General features: G+C 43.2%; 1 protein-coding gene across 3 annotated transcripts in view; it reads left to right on the top strand.

Moving 5' to 3' along the window:
• Positions 1 to 14,580, top strand: part of LOC120458004 (nitric oxide synthase) — a 33,380-nt gene extending 18,800 nt beyond the window's left edge. The window contains exons 9-19 of one of the 3 annotated variants that reach the window (XM_039645499.2): positions 208 to 382; positions 1,544 to 1,725; positions 2,486 to 2,695; positions 5,167 to 5,311; positions 6,039 to 6,143; positions 6,256 to 6,323; positions 11,050 to 11,383; positions 11,820 to 12,962; positions 13,216 to 13,340; positions 14,059 to 14,125; positions 14,326 to 14,580. In XM_039645499.2, coding sequence (XP_039501433.1) covers positions 208 to 382; positions 1,544 to 1,725; positions 2,486 to 2,695; positions 5,167 to 5,311; positions 6,039 to 6,143; positions 6,256 to 6,323; positions 11,050 to 11,383; positions 11,820 to 12,962; positions 13,216 to 13,340; positions 14,059 to 14,125; positions 14,326 to 14,433 — 2,662 coding nt within the window. In that variant the 3' untranslated portion in view covers positions 14,434 to 14,580. Of the gene's footprint in view, positions 1 to 207; positions 383 to 1,543; positions 1,726 to 2,067; positions 2,347 to 2,485; positions 2,696 to 5,166; positions 5,312 to 6,038; positions 6,144 to 6,194; positions 6,324 to 11,049; positions 11,384 to 11,819; positions 12,963 to 13,215; positions 13,341 to 14,058; positions 14,126 to 14,325 lie in introns of those variants that run through there. The other 2 variants (XM_039645501.2, XM_039645500.1) reach the window with 2 other exon arrangements.
• The last annotated feature ends 2,096 nt before the right edge of the window (positions 14,581 to 16,676 follow it).

The raw sequence follows: 16,676 nt of genomic DNA, 5'->3' as shown, positions 1-16,676 counted from the left end.
TTCCCAATTAGCTTGGCTTCGATGCCATGTCGGGATTAAGTCCGACGTACATCAGCTGGTCGGGTGATGGCTTGTATAACCAATGGATTTGCATCCACAATAGCGGCTTGTGCCCACAGACCCAACCCACACCACCCACCCATATCTCGCAATGTGAATCGAGTTGGCGAAATGAATGGAACCAATACTTTTGCTCTCCCATTGCAGATTCGAATGGTTCTCGGATCTGGAACTGCGATGGTACGCCCTGCCCGCCGTATCCAGTATGCTGTTCGATGTGGGCGGCATCCAGTTTACGGCCACCACATTCAGCGGTTGGTACATGTCGACAGAGATTGGCAGCCGGAATTTATGCGACACAAATCGCCGCAATATGCTGGAGGTAAGTTGGAGTAAAAAGACATTCGACCATGTCTATATGTGGGGTAATTTTAGTATTGATATCCGTCCCCTCCTCCAGTGACATTGTCCTTGTTCTTGTTCTTGTCCTTGTCCGATGTCCTTGATGTCTTTGTCGCTGTATCGCGATGTGGCGCTTATTTCATTATAAGGCCGCATAATGTGCAGAGCACCCGGAAACCGGGGACTCCCCCCCTTATCATTCCTGCTGTCTCCACATAAAGCCCTTTTTTCTGGGCCAACATTCTTTTTACCCACCAGCTATGTGCCAGTGGGTGGAGGGAGTAAGCTGGTTAACAGCACTTAGGAAGGGCGGCTCTTTAAGGCTTGAAAAATGTTGCCTTGGCCAATAATTTACGGACTGAAAACTAAAGCACTCCTATGCATCATATGCTCGATTCTGACCTGCAACTAAATACACTGGCAGTGCATTTAAAATTCGATCGATCTCAGCAGCCTAATTAGATTGCAGCAGCATGGAAACGCCATTAGCACTTCTCCAGAAATCGGGCTTCACTTTATGACAGCAAAATGTGCACAGGTGCATTGGTGGATGGAACTTGATATAAAATATAAAATTATTAGTTTGTTAAATTCTCTTCAATTATTTAATGAAAACGAAATGCAGTTTAGCCGTTCTCATTTACCCGAAAGCGTAAAAAATCAATTTAGGTGCGATAAGTTGTTATAACTTATATTATTAAATAAAAAAAACTTTCTCTATGCAGATATACGAGCTTTGAAATGTAGTTTTAGTGTTTGTATTAAAACTCAAAGTATTAAAGGATATAACTAGTGCTTTTCATTAAGATTATTGCAAACATTCCCATTATTCTGTGGTATTTGTCATCATCAAAGTCAGTCATTTGCAAGCAACAACTCCACTCGTGACATTCGACGTCCTGTGGCTAAATTAATAATTGACATACCGTGTGGCTTCTGACTCGCAAGTGGCAAGTGGCAAGAGGCTTTGGGCTTTGGGCCACTTGTTGGGCCTGACCACCGCAGTAGTTGGTAATTAATAAATGCTGGCCACAAAACCGAACGCAGTAATCGAAAATTGAAAATCGAAAATGGACATGGTTATTCGATTAGAGCGATTAGGCAGTAACGAAATTGATTCAACATTTTTAACTGACCGCAGACGGTGGCGCTGAAGATGAACCTGGATACCCGCACACCCACATCCTTGTGGAAGGACAAGGCCGTTGTGGAGATGAACATCGCCGTGCTCCACTCCTACCAGAGTCGCAACGTGACCATTGTGGATCACCACACGGCCAGCGAGAGCTTCATGAAGCACTTCGAGAACGAGTCCAAGCTCAGGTGAGTCGAGGTCCCAGATCGGCGATTATATCCTGTGTGTTTGTTTATGACCCGGCTGGGTTTGCATTTATGACACCTTCGCATCCGCATCCATATCCGTATCCACATATGTATATTTGTATTTTCCAACCGCATGTTTATGGCGTAACGTGTTTTATTTGACTTTACCACGCCCACGCCCACGGCCGCGGGGAAAATCGTGCGGAAAACTCTTTGCAGGTGCGAAAGTAAATTTATCGTTTCCAATTTGCTGTCGCCAGCGTTTATGTAAAGTGCTCGCGAGACACATAAATGCCGCACAATTTGTCAAACTTATTTCATTCTCGTTGCGAAATGCGGCTGAGTTTCTTTGGTTGTAGAAGTTACAAATATATATTACATTATTCGCATTTCATTTCCGCAATAAGCGCTTATCTTTGTTTATCGTATAGTTAGATATCAAATTTCGGAGCTCCTGCCCACTTCCCAAAAATCTTTAAAGTTGTTTAAATGGGCTATTTTAGAATCCCCAAACCAGTCTAAATCGTCTCCCCGTACAAGCACTAAATCAAAACCATAAGCCTCGTGTCTATTTTTATGGCAACGGCAGACGGGGGGCAGCCACAATTAACTTAGTTAATGGTAATCTCCCATTTGGGGCACTAAAAATACTCGTTATTCCGACTGCTGGGCGGGAAATGAGTCCAAAGGATTCAGCCACCCACTCGTCAATTAAAGGACATCACTTACCGTTGCTGTTTCTCTCTGTGTTTCTTGACAGGAATGGGTGTCCCGCTGATTGGATTTGGATCGTGCCGCCACTGTCGGGCTCCATAACGCCGGTGTTCCATCAGGAGATGGCTCTGTACTACCTGAAGCCCTCGTTCGAGTACCAGGATCCCGCCTGGCGTACCCACGTGTGGAAAAAGGGGCGTGGCGAGAGCAAGGGCAAGAAGCCAAGACGTAAATTCAATTTTAAACAAATCGCTAGGTAAGTACTTGCCGTTAACGTGGCGACCTTTGGTGCTGCTCCTGCTCCTGCTCCTGTTCCTGTTCCTGCCCAGACTCACAGCATTATCCTGCCCCATTCGGCGGCTGATGATGATGTTGATACTCGCATCCTTGCCCGTGTAATTGTCCCCGTGTGCGGAACGGTGTTCGGTCGTTTTGCCACCGTGTCACACGACAGCATCAGCAGGGATTAGCTTTTAAGTAGATTACATGGATTGTGGTTTATTGCCATGGGGCTTCCTGCTCCGCAGCTCCACAGCTGCACAGCTCCTCCTTCTCATCCTTCTCCACCTCCTCCATTTGCTCCAGTGTTATCAAGTCGCCCGGATAATTTCGTACATTGCATCAGGTTTGTTGTGCCCGTTATTGTTATTTTAAATGTTATTTGCCGGGATACTGCCACGTCCTTTCTATCTGAGATCTCCCCTAGATTTAGCAGGAGAATTGGGAACATATGTGCGGCTGAAGTTGATTGTTATGCAAATTTGATGTCCTTATTTTATGCGAGGTAAAACGTTGAGACATTTATAAGTTAGTTTCCGCTTTTACGAACTTAAATTGAAATCCATCAGCAAGAAAGAGAGTTTATTTAAACTCAGTGACTTTGCGAACTTAAAGTCTAAGCAAAAACCAATGATCCAAACAAATTGGTAGGGATTTTAGCTACCTTGCAGTCCTCACTAAGAAAAGTGCATCTATATGTTTGTTTTTAATACAGTATTGACTCTGTTAATATTCTAATCTACTCAGTATCCGACTTGTAAACAAATGAACGAAGCTGAAACTATCGGATTTATGCAAATCCGAACAGATTATTCATTTAGCATTGGCTGAATTGCATTTAATCCTTACACCTATTCATGTATCCTTCCATTAATCGGCTGCTCAAACAAACATCTGCGGTGAGCCCTAACAAATAAAATCAATTACACAATTAAGCAGGTTGAAAAAAAACATATGAAATAATGAGAATTGCTGTTAAATAAAGCGTGAAGAATTATAATGATTATTTAACGAACGCACTTTAAATCGCAGCATGTTAATAGCATTGTCCACACCAGCGTATTTTGCATGCTAATTAATTTTAATTTACTGCAATCAGTTCGGTGAAGCCAACAACATGGCCATTGCATTGGCCAACAAGCAACTGCCAAATGGCGTTCACAAATTCATTAAAAAGTTATCAATTAAAAGTGTTGCATTAAATCGACGCCTATTCGAGGGTACAACTTTTTATCAGTGCTTAAATGAAATCATTCGTATTTACGAACGAGTATTTACGTATTTATGAGGATATACATATCCGCACATATATCCTTGTTGGGATGACAGGCCGTAGACATAATTAAGTTTAATTGTTTCAGCACGCGCCGCGGCTCTTAGCTCTGATGAGATGAAATGGAATTAAATCAGCGCTGACATCGACAACTTTATGAAAATGAAATTATATTCATGCTCGCACAAAAGTGTGCAGTGAAATGCGTGTGGATGAAATGTTGGATGTGGAGATGGATGTGGATGTGGAGGAGCTCCACGGATCGAGAAGTGGAAGTGCGTCGGGCACGAGGTGCTGCAAAGTGGAAGTGCCAGACATATTGAATTACATTTAAACTGCCTATAAGCATCCATTTGCCCTCTTATCCCAAAAAGTAGTTCCCTGCCAGCAGCAGACAGAAGGCAGCCGGCGCAGAGCCAAGAAAACAATGGGATCCCAAAGGAAAATAAGAAATGGGAATCCTCCATTAAGCTCGAACTACGGAATACCCTACATTGATACACATACATCTCAGAGTTCTTAGAACTTTCTTTGTTGAAAGCAGACGTAATTCAATGAGTAACTAATGTATTTTATTCAGAATAGAATTTATGTAAGCCATTTACCTTTAGATCCTCAATAGAATGCCAAGTAGGCAAGTACTCAGTTGATATATAAAAACAACTCTTTAATAATAAATACAATACAGCCAAAGGGATGCCGAATAACGTCTGGCATTGAAGCAGCCGACGGCTTTCCTCTCATGTATTGGCTTTTAATTTTCCGCAGGAAAATTCCATGACTTTCATTGTGTTCCCTCGCTGTTCGCTGTGCATAAAATTTTATGCGATCCTACTTTAAATGTCGAAATGAGGGGCGCGAGGGAAAATCGCATCGTCGGACTTTATGCAATAAAATTCTTTTGCGCCCCTTTGATTATTGACTAGCCATGTGTGCGGGTCCTTAGACGAAAATACATATGTGTGCCCCACTTGTAGACAATTTTCCAATTACGTGGCATGTCAATCAAAGTGGCTATATCAGCCGACGCCTCTTATGTTCTACATATGTTATGGTCTTACCCTCGACAAGAAGGCTTATGGGTCTAATGTCTATGGATGCTGGACGTGCAGCTTTAAGTCATTCACCATTTGCCCAAGTACACGAGCTAAAGATTCGTTCTCACTTCGTTGCAGGGCTGTGAAATTTACATCGAAACTATTTGGTCGCGCCTTGTCGAAACGCATAAAGGCAACCGTTCTATATGCCACCGAAACTGGCAAATCGGAGCAATATGCCAAGCAACTTTGTGAACTACTGGGACACGCATTCAACGCACAGGTGAGTTTAGCACGAGGTATTTAATAAAAAACCCTACGAAATGAACATTCCAGCTTGACAGTTTTGTAGTAAAAGTTTCAGTTCGCAGGGGTTTCAATAAAAGTGAATTTTCAGCTTGAAAATTTATTATTATTAGCACTTATCTCGGCTAGTTTACACTTTAAGTTTCAAATTTGTTCGAAATAAGCCCAGGAAATTAGCTGCCATTAGACATAGTTCATACTGCCAAATGACATCCCTAATTTGACATTATAAAACGCTTTAGCCTACATCTAAAATTAGCCCCATTTCGGGCGTCCCCAATTTAACCTGCGACCTTAGACTTAAAGGCCGCAAAGGCCGTAAAGGCCAGCGCCACATGAGACAAATTAGCATAAAACCGAAATTTACTTTTACATTTTTTGTGCCGGCTTAGTGTCCGGTTGGTTCCGTTTTCGTCCGATCCCCAGGATTCAGTCCAGCTTGGCCTAGTCGAGGTCCTGGTTTCCTCGACATGTGTGTGTGTAAAAAGCATCTGCCGGCTGGCTGGCAAAATAAGATAAGCGGCAAACACCTGTGACAAACCACAGGGTATTTGCAGGAATACAGACTCATTAGGTTCTCTGTCCATAATGCGTGTTTTGGTATGCGAGTATCTAATGACCACAAAAGTGTTTCGCCTAGCAAAAAATTAAAGAAAAGAATACGGATACCCACTGCTAGACTGCTAAATTGTTTGTTCATTTAGATATATTGCATGTCGGACTACGATATATCCTCCATTGAGCACGAGGCATTGTTAATTGTTGTGGCCTCCACCTTTGGCAACGGTGATCCCCCCGAAAATGGCGAGGTAAGTACTCCCTCCGGAATCCGGATCATGGTAAACTAATTAATGGATTAGGCCCAGCCGCCTCCTAACGACCCGAAATGTGAACTTTAACTTTTCGCCCCGTGCCACGCAGCTATTCTCCCAGGAATTGTATGCGATGCGTGTCCAGGAGTCTGGCGAGCATGGATTGCAGGACTCCAGGTGAGTCAATAAATTCCCATCCTTTTCTGGGCGCCCTTCCTCCTTCTCTTGATTCTGTTGGCGCAGTCTTTGCATAAATTTCGTATAAATCAATTTTTTGCGCTTACTTCGATGTAGTGGAAGAAGCAAGGATAATAAATAGGGACGAGTGGGCGTAACTGAATTGCTTTTTAAGCAAGTTTTCTTTCATTTTGAATTTCAAGCTCATGCAAATGCGGTTTTTTCGTATCAATTTTTATTGCATACCTTGTGGGGCATGCAATGAGATTTTAATCCCATGTCTTTGGTAAGGTAACAAACCCCGGATTAATTAATTATTTTGCTGGACTGGGATGGAATGCGATCCAACATAGTAACCATAGGAAGGGATAGATAACAAGACAGAAAATAAAGCAAATCTAAATATCTTCGTGACGCTTTTAAATCATGAAACACAAAGTTTTCGTAACATTGTATCGTGTCTACTTTCATTAAATTGAATATAACATCTAATATATTTATCAAGGAAATTTTAAGTAACGAGCTAGACATGTGACCGTTTTTTAATATTTTTCTAAACGCAATTTATGACATTCTTGGAGCTAAGAAAAATCAATTATATTCAATCAGGTATGCCCACTGTAGCTACTTGCAATTCCAGAATTGCTGGCTTTATTGCTGACAGATATTTGGCATTTTTGTATTATTAATTGGCTTCACTTGCTATTGTCCCGCATACTCGGCTTTAAAATTACAAAGGCACACACACACACACACACATGGGCACTGGCACACATACCGATGCACGCAGGGATAAGGACACGCACTTAAGTGCGTGCCGCTCGAGAGAACAGACAAATCCGCGCAATTTCCCTTCCGCCACTGCGAAGGGGAAAAAACAATAACAATAATTTTGTTATTTCGATATTTTCCCTCACGTATCGTATGTAGGTCTGTGTGTGGGGTTTTTATGATGTAAAGGGGATTTCCGCTTGACAACTTTGACAACTTGGGGCACACACACTTATGTACATACTCACACACAGCCATTCTTTGGTGGCTAAATTTATACCTAAACAAGCTGGCAGTCGCCTGTTGAAAATGAAATTGAAAATTCATATGGCGCTGGCGGAAGGACCCGGGGCTGCCAAAAGAAACACACGCCCCCACGGACGGAAGCCAATTCAATAATTCTCGTAATATGAAGAGTCGGGCTGTAAAAAATGTCCTGCGGCCGCATTTCCGCACTTCTGCACTTGCGATAAGGGAGATGATTTAATTGAAAAATAATGGCGGTATTCTCTGATCTGACATAATTGTGCGTGTTTATTGAATCGATTGGGCATGTTTATTAATTTGTGTTTATTATAATGGGCGAATTGTGATGGGCGTTTTTAGTTTCACTCCTTTTGTGTGCTGTAAAAACCAATTAATTTGATTTATTACTTCTTCATTGGATACCATTTTGCATTTATCTGCTTGTTGAATTGGGCGAAGCTCATTTGGGCGGAAGTTTCGCAGGAATTTTGCCAAACCTGAGTTAATTAGCCTCTCTCGGCCTACGTTTCTTATTTGTATTATGATTAATTGTCGGGCAAATTATACAGAGCAAATTTATCGTGGACTCTTTTGTGTAGGACTCGGCTATAATCGTTTCAATTATTTTGCAACATTTCAAGCACTCCCTTTAATCGATTGCAATTTTTGCTTGGCCAGCATTGAAGATAAAGGCCCTGCTTCCTTGACTGACTTTCGGGTGCCACGCTGCGTATGAGCAATTTAAACAAGCAAGCCTCGCAGCCTGATACCAAAATCGCTTCGGGGAGGCTATCCTCATCATGTGAACTGGTCTGAACTGCTGAAGGTCCTCTTTTGGCTGCTTAAACGCTCGAGTGAGCTTGGCTCGTGTATTTGTTTTTCTTATTTTCCCGAGGCATTTTGTCGCTTCGCAAATTGCTTTCCTCTTAATTGTTTGCTTCGATTGATTTAATTTTAAAGCTTGAAACTTGCCAACTTGTTTGAGCAACTTGCCGAAACTGAAACTGAAACTATTGCTTAATAGTTTCCGCATAGTTTCGTGTCGAAAGTCAAATCCCAGCAGAGACTTTTTCAGCCAATAGATGGGGAAGACTAGCGACTTTCGGTACAATATTTGTGGTCCAACAGAAGTCAGTTCACTGGTTGGGACTGACATTGCTTGAGAACCACAAAAGTGCACAATTGGTTTAAAAATACTGGCCTTGTCCTGCTTTGAGTCAAGTGAGTGTCATCTCGAGCACACTTAATTGCAGTCCATTATGCCATCAACGCCTCCGAGTGTCCTTTTAAGTGTCTGCAGTGCGGGTGGGATGTTTGTGTTTTTATGTGTGAGCACCTGACATCCGTATCCTGTTGTCTGTAAACTGCAACAGCACGGAATGGGGCACTTATCCGGCCTTAGACGTCATCATTAAGGACAGGTGGCTGCGATGCATTTGCCATAAAAGTTGCTTCACACTGATGATGGCACCTATAAGCTTGCAATTACTCCACTTTGCATAATGAGTGGAGCCAAGCACTTGAACAAAACGCTTCTCAAAATCATTAGCATCCTTTTTCTATGCCCGCTCTCAGCGGATTTTCAAGTGCACAAAAATATTTACAAGCACAAGTTGTTGGATGAAGCGGAGCCACTTGACTCTAGAGCAGACTGAATAAATACGGGGCGAAAATGGCATTGCCAGCTTTTAGGCAACTTGGCAAATTTATGATGCTGCGGGAATGCACTGCGAGCATTACGCATACGCAGTGTGTGCCAAGCATAGAATAAGTGTAATGTAGTAAAATAAAATATAGTAAAATTTTACCAATGTTACTTCTAATATGGGTTATCAATCGAAGTCTGTATTTTTTAAATATATTTATAATTTCCTTTTTTAATACATTTATAGCAGTGTTTTAGTGTAAAGGTACAGCCAATTCTCAACGGAGCCTGGTTTCGGTTTAATTATTCGGAGTCCAGGATTTCCAGTCTGCCTCTTCGTTCTTTGGCCCTGTTAGTTTCTATTTTTTTCGCTTTCAATAGTTTTGCTCTGCCACCTGCTGTTTTCCTGCATTTTCCCGCCTCACTCGGTGAAAGTTGAGCTGTAAATTACAACACTCTTTTCACGCAATGCTGCACTTCTGGGTGAAAAGGATGTCTGTTTGTTTGCGTGCTCGGTGGATCCTTCCAGCTCGTTGTTGCTGTTGTTGTTGCCGCTTTAAGGAGCATGTGATTAAGTTGATAGGCGTCACACAGCTTACAACTTGGCTAAGCACCGAAGCGTTGAGTTGTGCTTTCTGCCGCCGTGATGAATTGCAAGTGTTTCGCTAGGAATGGGATTACGTTTACTTATAATTACAATGGTTAAAGGGGATTTAAAAGTTCAAGGGATGATTATATGGATTAGGTTCATCTCTTGCGTAATTGATATCAAACAACATGCGTAGGTTACACATGCTGACTCCTGAAATATTGATTGTCTAATTTATGGCCCCCAGACTGCCAACATTATTTGCCCTTCCCTTAATGAAAGCAACTTTGTGTGCAAGTTAGTATTGCGAAACTCATTTAGATATAATGAGGATTGGGTCTCGTTACTTAAATAGTAGAGCCGCTTAAGTAGCATTGCCGTAATTTAATATTCCTCTCCATGACCATCGCCTTATGGGCTTGGGTGGGGATCTTCATCTTGACCGTAATCCCCGACAGGGTCTGCTCCATCAGTCGCTGTTAACAAGCTTCTACAACTTGTAAGCTCCATGCCAGGCAGTCCTGACGGGTGCTGAGCCCTCTGCTCGGGGCAACAGGTTTTTACGACCCCACTAAAGCCATAAACTTTGACCCAAAGCCAAGCTGAGCAGCTGGAGCTCAAATAGTTTTAAATGCACTGGTAGTGGGCCATGGCCTTGGCCAGATGCAGTTGGCAGTTGGCAGTTGCGAGCTGCCAGTTGAGCCGCTGAGCAGTCTGGCCAAAAGCGGATATTTCGTCGGACTTTGGGTTTTCGTTAAAGACTGCCAGTGTTCATTGTTGAATCATCACTCAACTTTTCCCCCTTCCAACTGAGCATTCGGAAAATGCAGCTTGCGCGGGGGAAAACTCACATGCTGGGCTTTTCCAGCTTTTCCAGCTTTTCCAGCATGCCGCTGACGAGCAGCTGACGAGCGGATGATTACGTTTTTTTAGTGGATTGCCCAAGTCCATGTCCTTCTCCAAATTCCAGTCCACATCTTGTCTTTTCTTCCCGGCTACAGCAGTACTTTGTGCCCATTTTATTTTGGCAGTTTTTGCACATTTCATTTTCATTTTTTTCCGAGTTTTTTCTTGAATTTTTCACTACATCCAATGACAAGCGTAATAAATGCTTTGCTGTCAGCCTCTGCTTTTCTTCTTTTATTGTTGCCTCCTTTGGCGTGTTTTGTTCATTGTTTAGTTCCTGCACAATAACAACAACAACAGCAGCAGCAGCAGAAGCGGACGGGGCCGCCCTTGACCACGCCCCCTGCCTATTGTTGGTTAGTCCTTTGTGAAATATGAAACGGAGGGCGGGAAAGTCCACCCAGCAGGCCCACATTAATTTGAGTGTTCTGGGGACTGTTTCCAAAACTGGCCTGCATACTTTGGGCTGCCTCCAAAAGAGGTGCACTGGATGATGGAATTTCCTCCTAGCAATAGGCCAAATGATTCACCAAAAAATACTTGCTTTCCTTTTCCGCCCACGCAAACAGCATTGGCTCGTCGAAGTCCTTCATGAAGGCCAGCTCGCGGCAGGAGTTCATGAAGCTGCCACTGCAACAGGTGAAGAGAATCGACCGCTGGGACTCGCTGCGGGGCTCCACCTCGGACACCTTCACCGAGGAGACCTTTGGCCCCCTCTCCAATGTCCGGTTCGCCGTTTTCGCCCTCGGCTCCTCGGCCTATCCGAATTTCTGCGCCTTCGGTCAGTATGTGGACAACATTCTGGGCGAGCTGGGCGGCGAACGCCTGCTGCGGGTGGCCTACGGCGACGAGATGTGCGGACAGGAGCAGTCGTTCCGGAAGTGGGCTCCCGAGGTATTCAAGGTGAGTGCGTGTGCGTTGGTCTAAAGTGACACCTTCATGACACGGAATCTGTGCTGGGGACATGCGGAAATTTGCAAGTTTTTGAAAGAAGAAGGAATCGAGGAGAGCAGTGCGTATACGCAATGCACATGCATTGGAAAGCCATTTTTAGTCCACGACACTTTTACATCTAACATAAAATTAAACTCACATGAAAACTATACATTCTCAAGAAAATTAGTCAACAAATTTCATTTATAAACAAATATCATAATAATAAAGAGAGTTTAGCGATATTCTTAAAGCATGGTTGTACCGAAACAACAGTGCGTATACGCAATGCAGGGTTTTAAATGAAGTTTTGCAGTATTTATCTAAGCAATTTAAAAAGAATTTGAATAAATGAGCTTTTAGTTTAAAATGGGTAATCTCCCTATCCGATAAAACATTATTTCAGTTGGCCTGCGAGACCTTCTGCCTGGATCCCGAGGAGAGCCTTTCGGATGCCTCGCTAGCGCTGCAGAACGATTCGCTGACTGTGAACACGGTGCGTCTGGTGCCGTCGGTGAATAAGGGATCCCTGGACAGCAGTCTGTCCAAGTACCACAACAAGAAGGTGCACTGCTGCAAGGCGAAGGCGCAACCCCACAATCTGACCCGCTTGAGCGAGGGTGCCAAGACAACGATGCTGCTGGAGATCTGTGCACCCGGCTTGGAGTACGAGCCCGGTGATCATGTGGGCATCTTTCCGGCAAATCGAACGGAACTGGTTGACGGACTGCTGAATCGCTTGGTGGGTGTGGATAATCCCGACGAGGTGCTGCAGCTGCAATTGCTGAAGGAGAAGCAGACATCGAATGGGATCTTCAAGTGCTGGGAGCCGCACGACAAAATACCGCCGGACACTCTGAGGAATCTTCTAGCGCGATTCTTTGACCTGACCACTCCGCCATCCCGACAGCTGCTCACTTTGCTGGCGGGCTTCTGTGAGGACGCCGCGGACAAGGAGCGGCTGGAGTTGCTGGTCAACGATTCGTCGGCCTACGAGGACTGGCGGCACTGGCGACTGCCCCACCTGCTGGACGTCCTCGAGGAGTTCCCCTCCTGCCGGCCACCGGCTCCCCTTCTGCTCGCCCAACTGACGCCGCTGCAGCCTCGCTTCTACTCCATTTCATCGTCGCCGCGGCGCGTGAGTGACGAAATCCACCTGACGGTGGCCATCGTGAAGTACCGCTGTGAAGATGGCCAGGGTGACGAGCGGTACGGCGTGTGCTCCAACTATCTATCCGGCTTGCGGGCGGACGACGAGCTGTTCATGTTCGTGAGGAGCGCCCTGGGCTTTCATTTGCCCAGCGACCGCAGTCGTCCCATTATTCTGATTGGTCCTGGCACTGGAATAGCTCCATTCCGCTCCTTCTGGCAGGAGTTCCAGGTGCTACGCGACCTGGATCCCACAGCCAAATTGCCCAAGATGTGGCTCTTCTTTGGCTGCCGGAATCGGGATGTGGACTTGTACGCCGAGGAGAAGGCGGAGCTGGAGAAGGATCAGATCCTGGACCGAGTTTTTCTCGCTCTGTCCCGGGAGCAGGCCATTCCGAAGGTAGGTTTTATGGGCTTTGCAATCAAAACTTTGGCATAAAGTTGTACACAGAAAACACATTGAATATTTTGCATGTATTATGTTCCCAACTTGTTAAGTTTTTCATAAAAAGAAATTCAAATCACATTGCATACCACAAACATTCAGTAACAAGAATCTATATAGTTTGTTTTTTTCCCTCTGTATCTGAGCAATTCCCGCTTATGTAATGATTTGTTTTTCGATTTGGCATCGCATCGCCTGTGCATTGCAGACATATGTGCAGGACCTGATTGAGCAGGAATTCGATTCGTTGTACCAGTTGATTGTCCAGGAGCGGGGCCACATCTACGTCTGCGGCGATGTCACAATGGCCGAGCATGTGTACCAGACCATCAGGTAAGGTTTGCTTTGCTTTAAGTTTGATTGCCTCTGTGTGTTTGTGCCGAGGAGTGGGCCAGAGTGCTGCTCATTCCCTGGACAGGGAGACGGGGTACCTTTTCCCCTGAGTTACCATTGCAAGTTTTCTGTTTTCGAATGCCCAACGGTCAGGCATTTTGCCATCGCTTGGCTTTTATATTTCCTTTCTCGGCCTCACATTTTTTTCAAAGCTTCTGATTAAGTGCCTTATTGTGAAATACGGACTGTCTCAATCCAAACGCACAGGATATTGCATAATGGCGCTGTCCTTACGCAGGGATTTCAATGGAAATGTGCTTGTAGTCTTAAGCGGTTTAGTTTAATTGAAACCAGGTCAGAAAAGACTGTCGCATCTGTTGCGTCTGCTAATTGGAAAGGTCCTTAGAGACAAATACATATGCTTCTTTACCTCAATCTTGTAATTATGAAGAGATACAAATGATAAATTAGTGAAAGGTTATTAGGCGATTAAAGAGCAAAGCCAAATGGGTTCCAGTAAATGAAGCTAATGTTAAGTAAAGAATAGAGTAAACTTCTTTTACAGCTTCCCTTACAGCTCGTCACTTTATAAATCTTGTAGCAAAGTCTCCACAGATTACGTCCCATATTCCTGTGCGAATAAATAAAGAGTTTTTCACAATTTTCCTGTATTTTCTATACACACTTCAACTTTGCCGTATTCCTTTCTCTTTGGCAGGAAGTGCATTGCCGGCAAAGAGCAGAAAAGCGAGGCGGAAGTTGAGACATTTTTGCTAACACTGCGGGTAAGTATCCTTAGCGGTATAATGTTGAGCTTTAGCCATAAATACCGACAGTGGAGGGGTTTCCTCTCCGCCACACTCGGCGTATGAGCAATATTTCCCAGCTAGCACCAAAATAGTTTTGAACAATGTAGTGTAAAGCGACATATGATGACAGCGAATCTACATACATTGTGTTGCACTGCTCTTTCGATTTTCCACAGGACGAAAGTCGCTACCACGAGGACATCTTTGGCATCACGCTGCGAACAGCTGAGATACACACAAAGTCAAGGGCCACCGCCAGGATACGGATGGCCTCCCAACCCTAAGGATAGATATTCGAAGTAATCAAAATGGGATGGTGACATATCCAAATAGGAGTGGAATACCAAGCACTTACCCTTTTTTTTCTTCCATATTCAAATGCAATTAAATATTGTCGCTTTGTTCATTACATATTCGTATGAATAACGTTTAAATAAATTACCTTTTATTATTGATTCTAATGTACAAATCAATTCGGAAATCAAAATCTAAATGTTAAAATATATTTCAAATAAACGAATCGAAAAAGAATTCCATCAACTCGTTAATATAAAGGAATAGAGTGGATTAGTCAAATGCAATTTCCAGTTTCGGCACCAAAGTGATGGCCATTGGCTAAGCGGCTTAAACTGGCTGAAGGGAAATGGAAATTGGACGATTGGCAAATTGTCAAATTGTGCAGAAAATGCAATTTTTAAAATAAATACTTACTTTCTTTTTTATTGATTTTTTTCATACCCTATTTCCCCGATTGCCTTTGCTTTAGGAAAGGGAATATTACCAGCATGGCAATGCCAGTCTCAAAATCATCATATATCATATATATTCACCTTCCGTAGTTCGCTTGACACTGTATGCATTACAGTGGTTCTGATAGATAGATTTGTTGTATACACAAATTATTTTCATTATAATTTGGATGCAAATTCATGCGATTTAGGCATGGGAAAACCATGCGCAAAGCTCATATATTTAGCTATCAATAATGAACATATCAGCCAAATGGGGCACAATAATTTCTTGTTAAAAGCACCGGGAACCATCAATATGTTCATCAATTGGAGTGTTTTGTTATCTCAGGCCCCCAGTGCATCTACAACTCGGTAGCTGCGCCAACATTCCGGTGGCTGTCTGCGGTTTCAAAGCGTTAACAGATTTGTACCTTGTGCGAAATTCTAAACATCCACACATCCAGAGACATCCACATCCCAACTTCGAGCAAAGGGGCTCACCGCGATTGCGACTAGGTGGAGTATCTGATTTCAATGCTGAAATTGAATTGTGAACGCTGCTTGGCTTCTGTTTGATTTGTTCTTGTTTTTGTGTGCACATACATACGAATGAGTATAGGGTATACTGGGTATGGGAATACCCGCCGTTTGCTTGGCATTTTTGCGTTTTTATCTTGCCATATGCTCGAAATTGCCCATGAAAATGACGGCTTCCCATTTATATTTGTTTATATGCCAATAGCACGGGAAAGCCAGAAATGGCTATTATCCGTAGTTACTGAATATAAAATATGAAATGAATAAGCTTGGCTTATCTTATTATGGATTAAAAATTGGAAAGTCCTTTCTTGGAATCTAATCAGCAGAAAAGTGTTTGTTGAATAATTGGTATCGTGGTAGTCGAGCCATTCTAACGATTAGTTTTTTACTTGTTTCATTTAGAAAAGCAATTTTTTGTTTCTTTTTTGTCGGAAATTTCTACTGCAGTGAGTAGTCGCGGTTTGACTTTTGATTGACACTTTGCCCGTTTTTTTAAGATAAAGCACGCGTATATCTTTCAATCAACTCAGCCTCCTCTCATATTTCAGGTTTAGACATATGTCAATGGCAGAAACACAGGAAACTGATAGATATGGCTTAGGAAATTGAAATGGAAAGGTTTAATGGACTTTTTTGCCAAAAAGTAGAAGCTTTGGCACATACATTTGATACAATTTAGGTAACAAAACCCAATAAATACCTCATCGGTTGACAATAATGAAGATACAACATTTTGCCTACTTTGTAGCAATAGTAGATGTATTAAAGACGATTTGCCCATTTCATTGACCTTTTGCTTCGTTGCAATATCGTCACCCGATTTAACTTATGCAAATTCGGTAGAAATTGGTAAAGTCGCGTGGCCAAAAGAGAGAATGCTGCAGTTTCTGCTGAAATTGGTTCGAATGACTCGCTTGCTGACCGCGCCGTAAAATCAGTAAAGTTTGCTTTTACCAACCGAAATGCGATTGTAAAACTCTGCAGAAATGGTAATCGTAAACTGATGTCAATGGCTTATTGGGTTTTTTCGACCCGCAAATGAAATCACCTGATCTTTTTTAGCCAGAACATGAGTCAGCTAAAGGCAAAGGGACTTGGGTTAATTGAGCGGGATAAGCCCAGACTAACAAATGGAATGCAGTTCCACCCATGGCACGCGTCTTACTTGCCAAGTGACCAACATTTTGGCTATCAACCGGCTTTTGTCTCGCTCCGAAGATACTCCATTTCATGGATACACTCTCGATTCGGAATCA

This window comes from Drosophila santomea, chromosome 2L (genome assembly GCF_016746245.2).
Source record: "Drosophila santomea strain STO CAGO 1482 chromosome 2L, Prin_Dsan_1.1, whole genome shotgun sequence".
Lineage (NCBI taxonomy): Eukaryota > Metazoa > Arthropoda > Insecta > Diptera > Drosophilidae > Drosophila > Drosophila santomea.
Note: the sequence above shows the minus strand (reverse complement) of the source record. Positions and strands in the feature narration are given on the sequence as shown.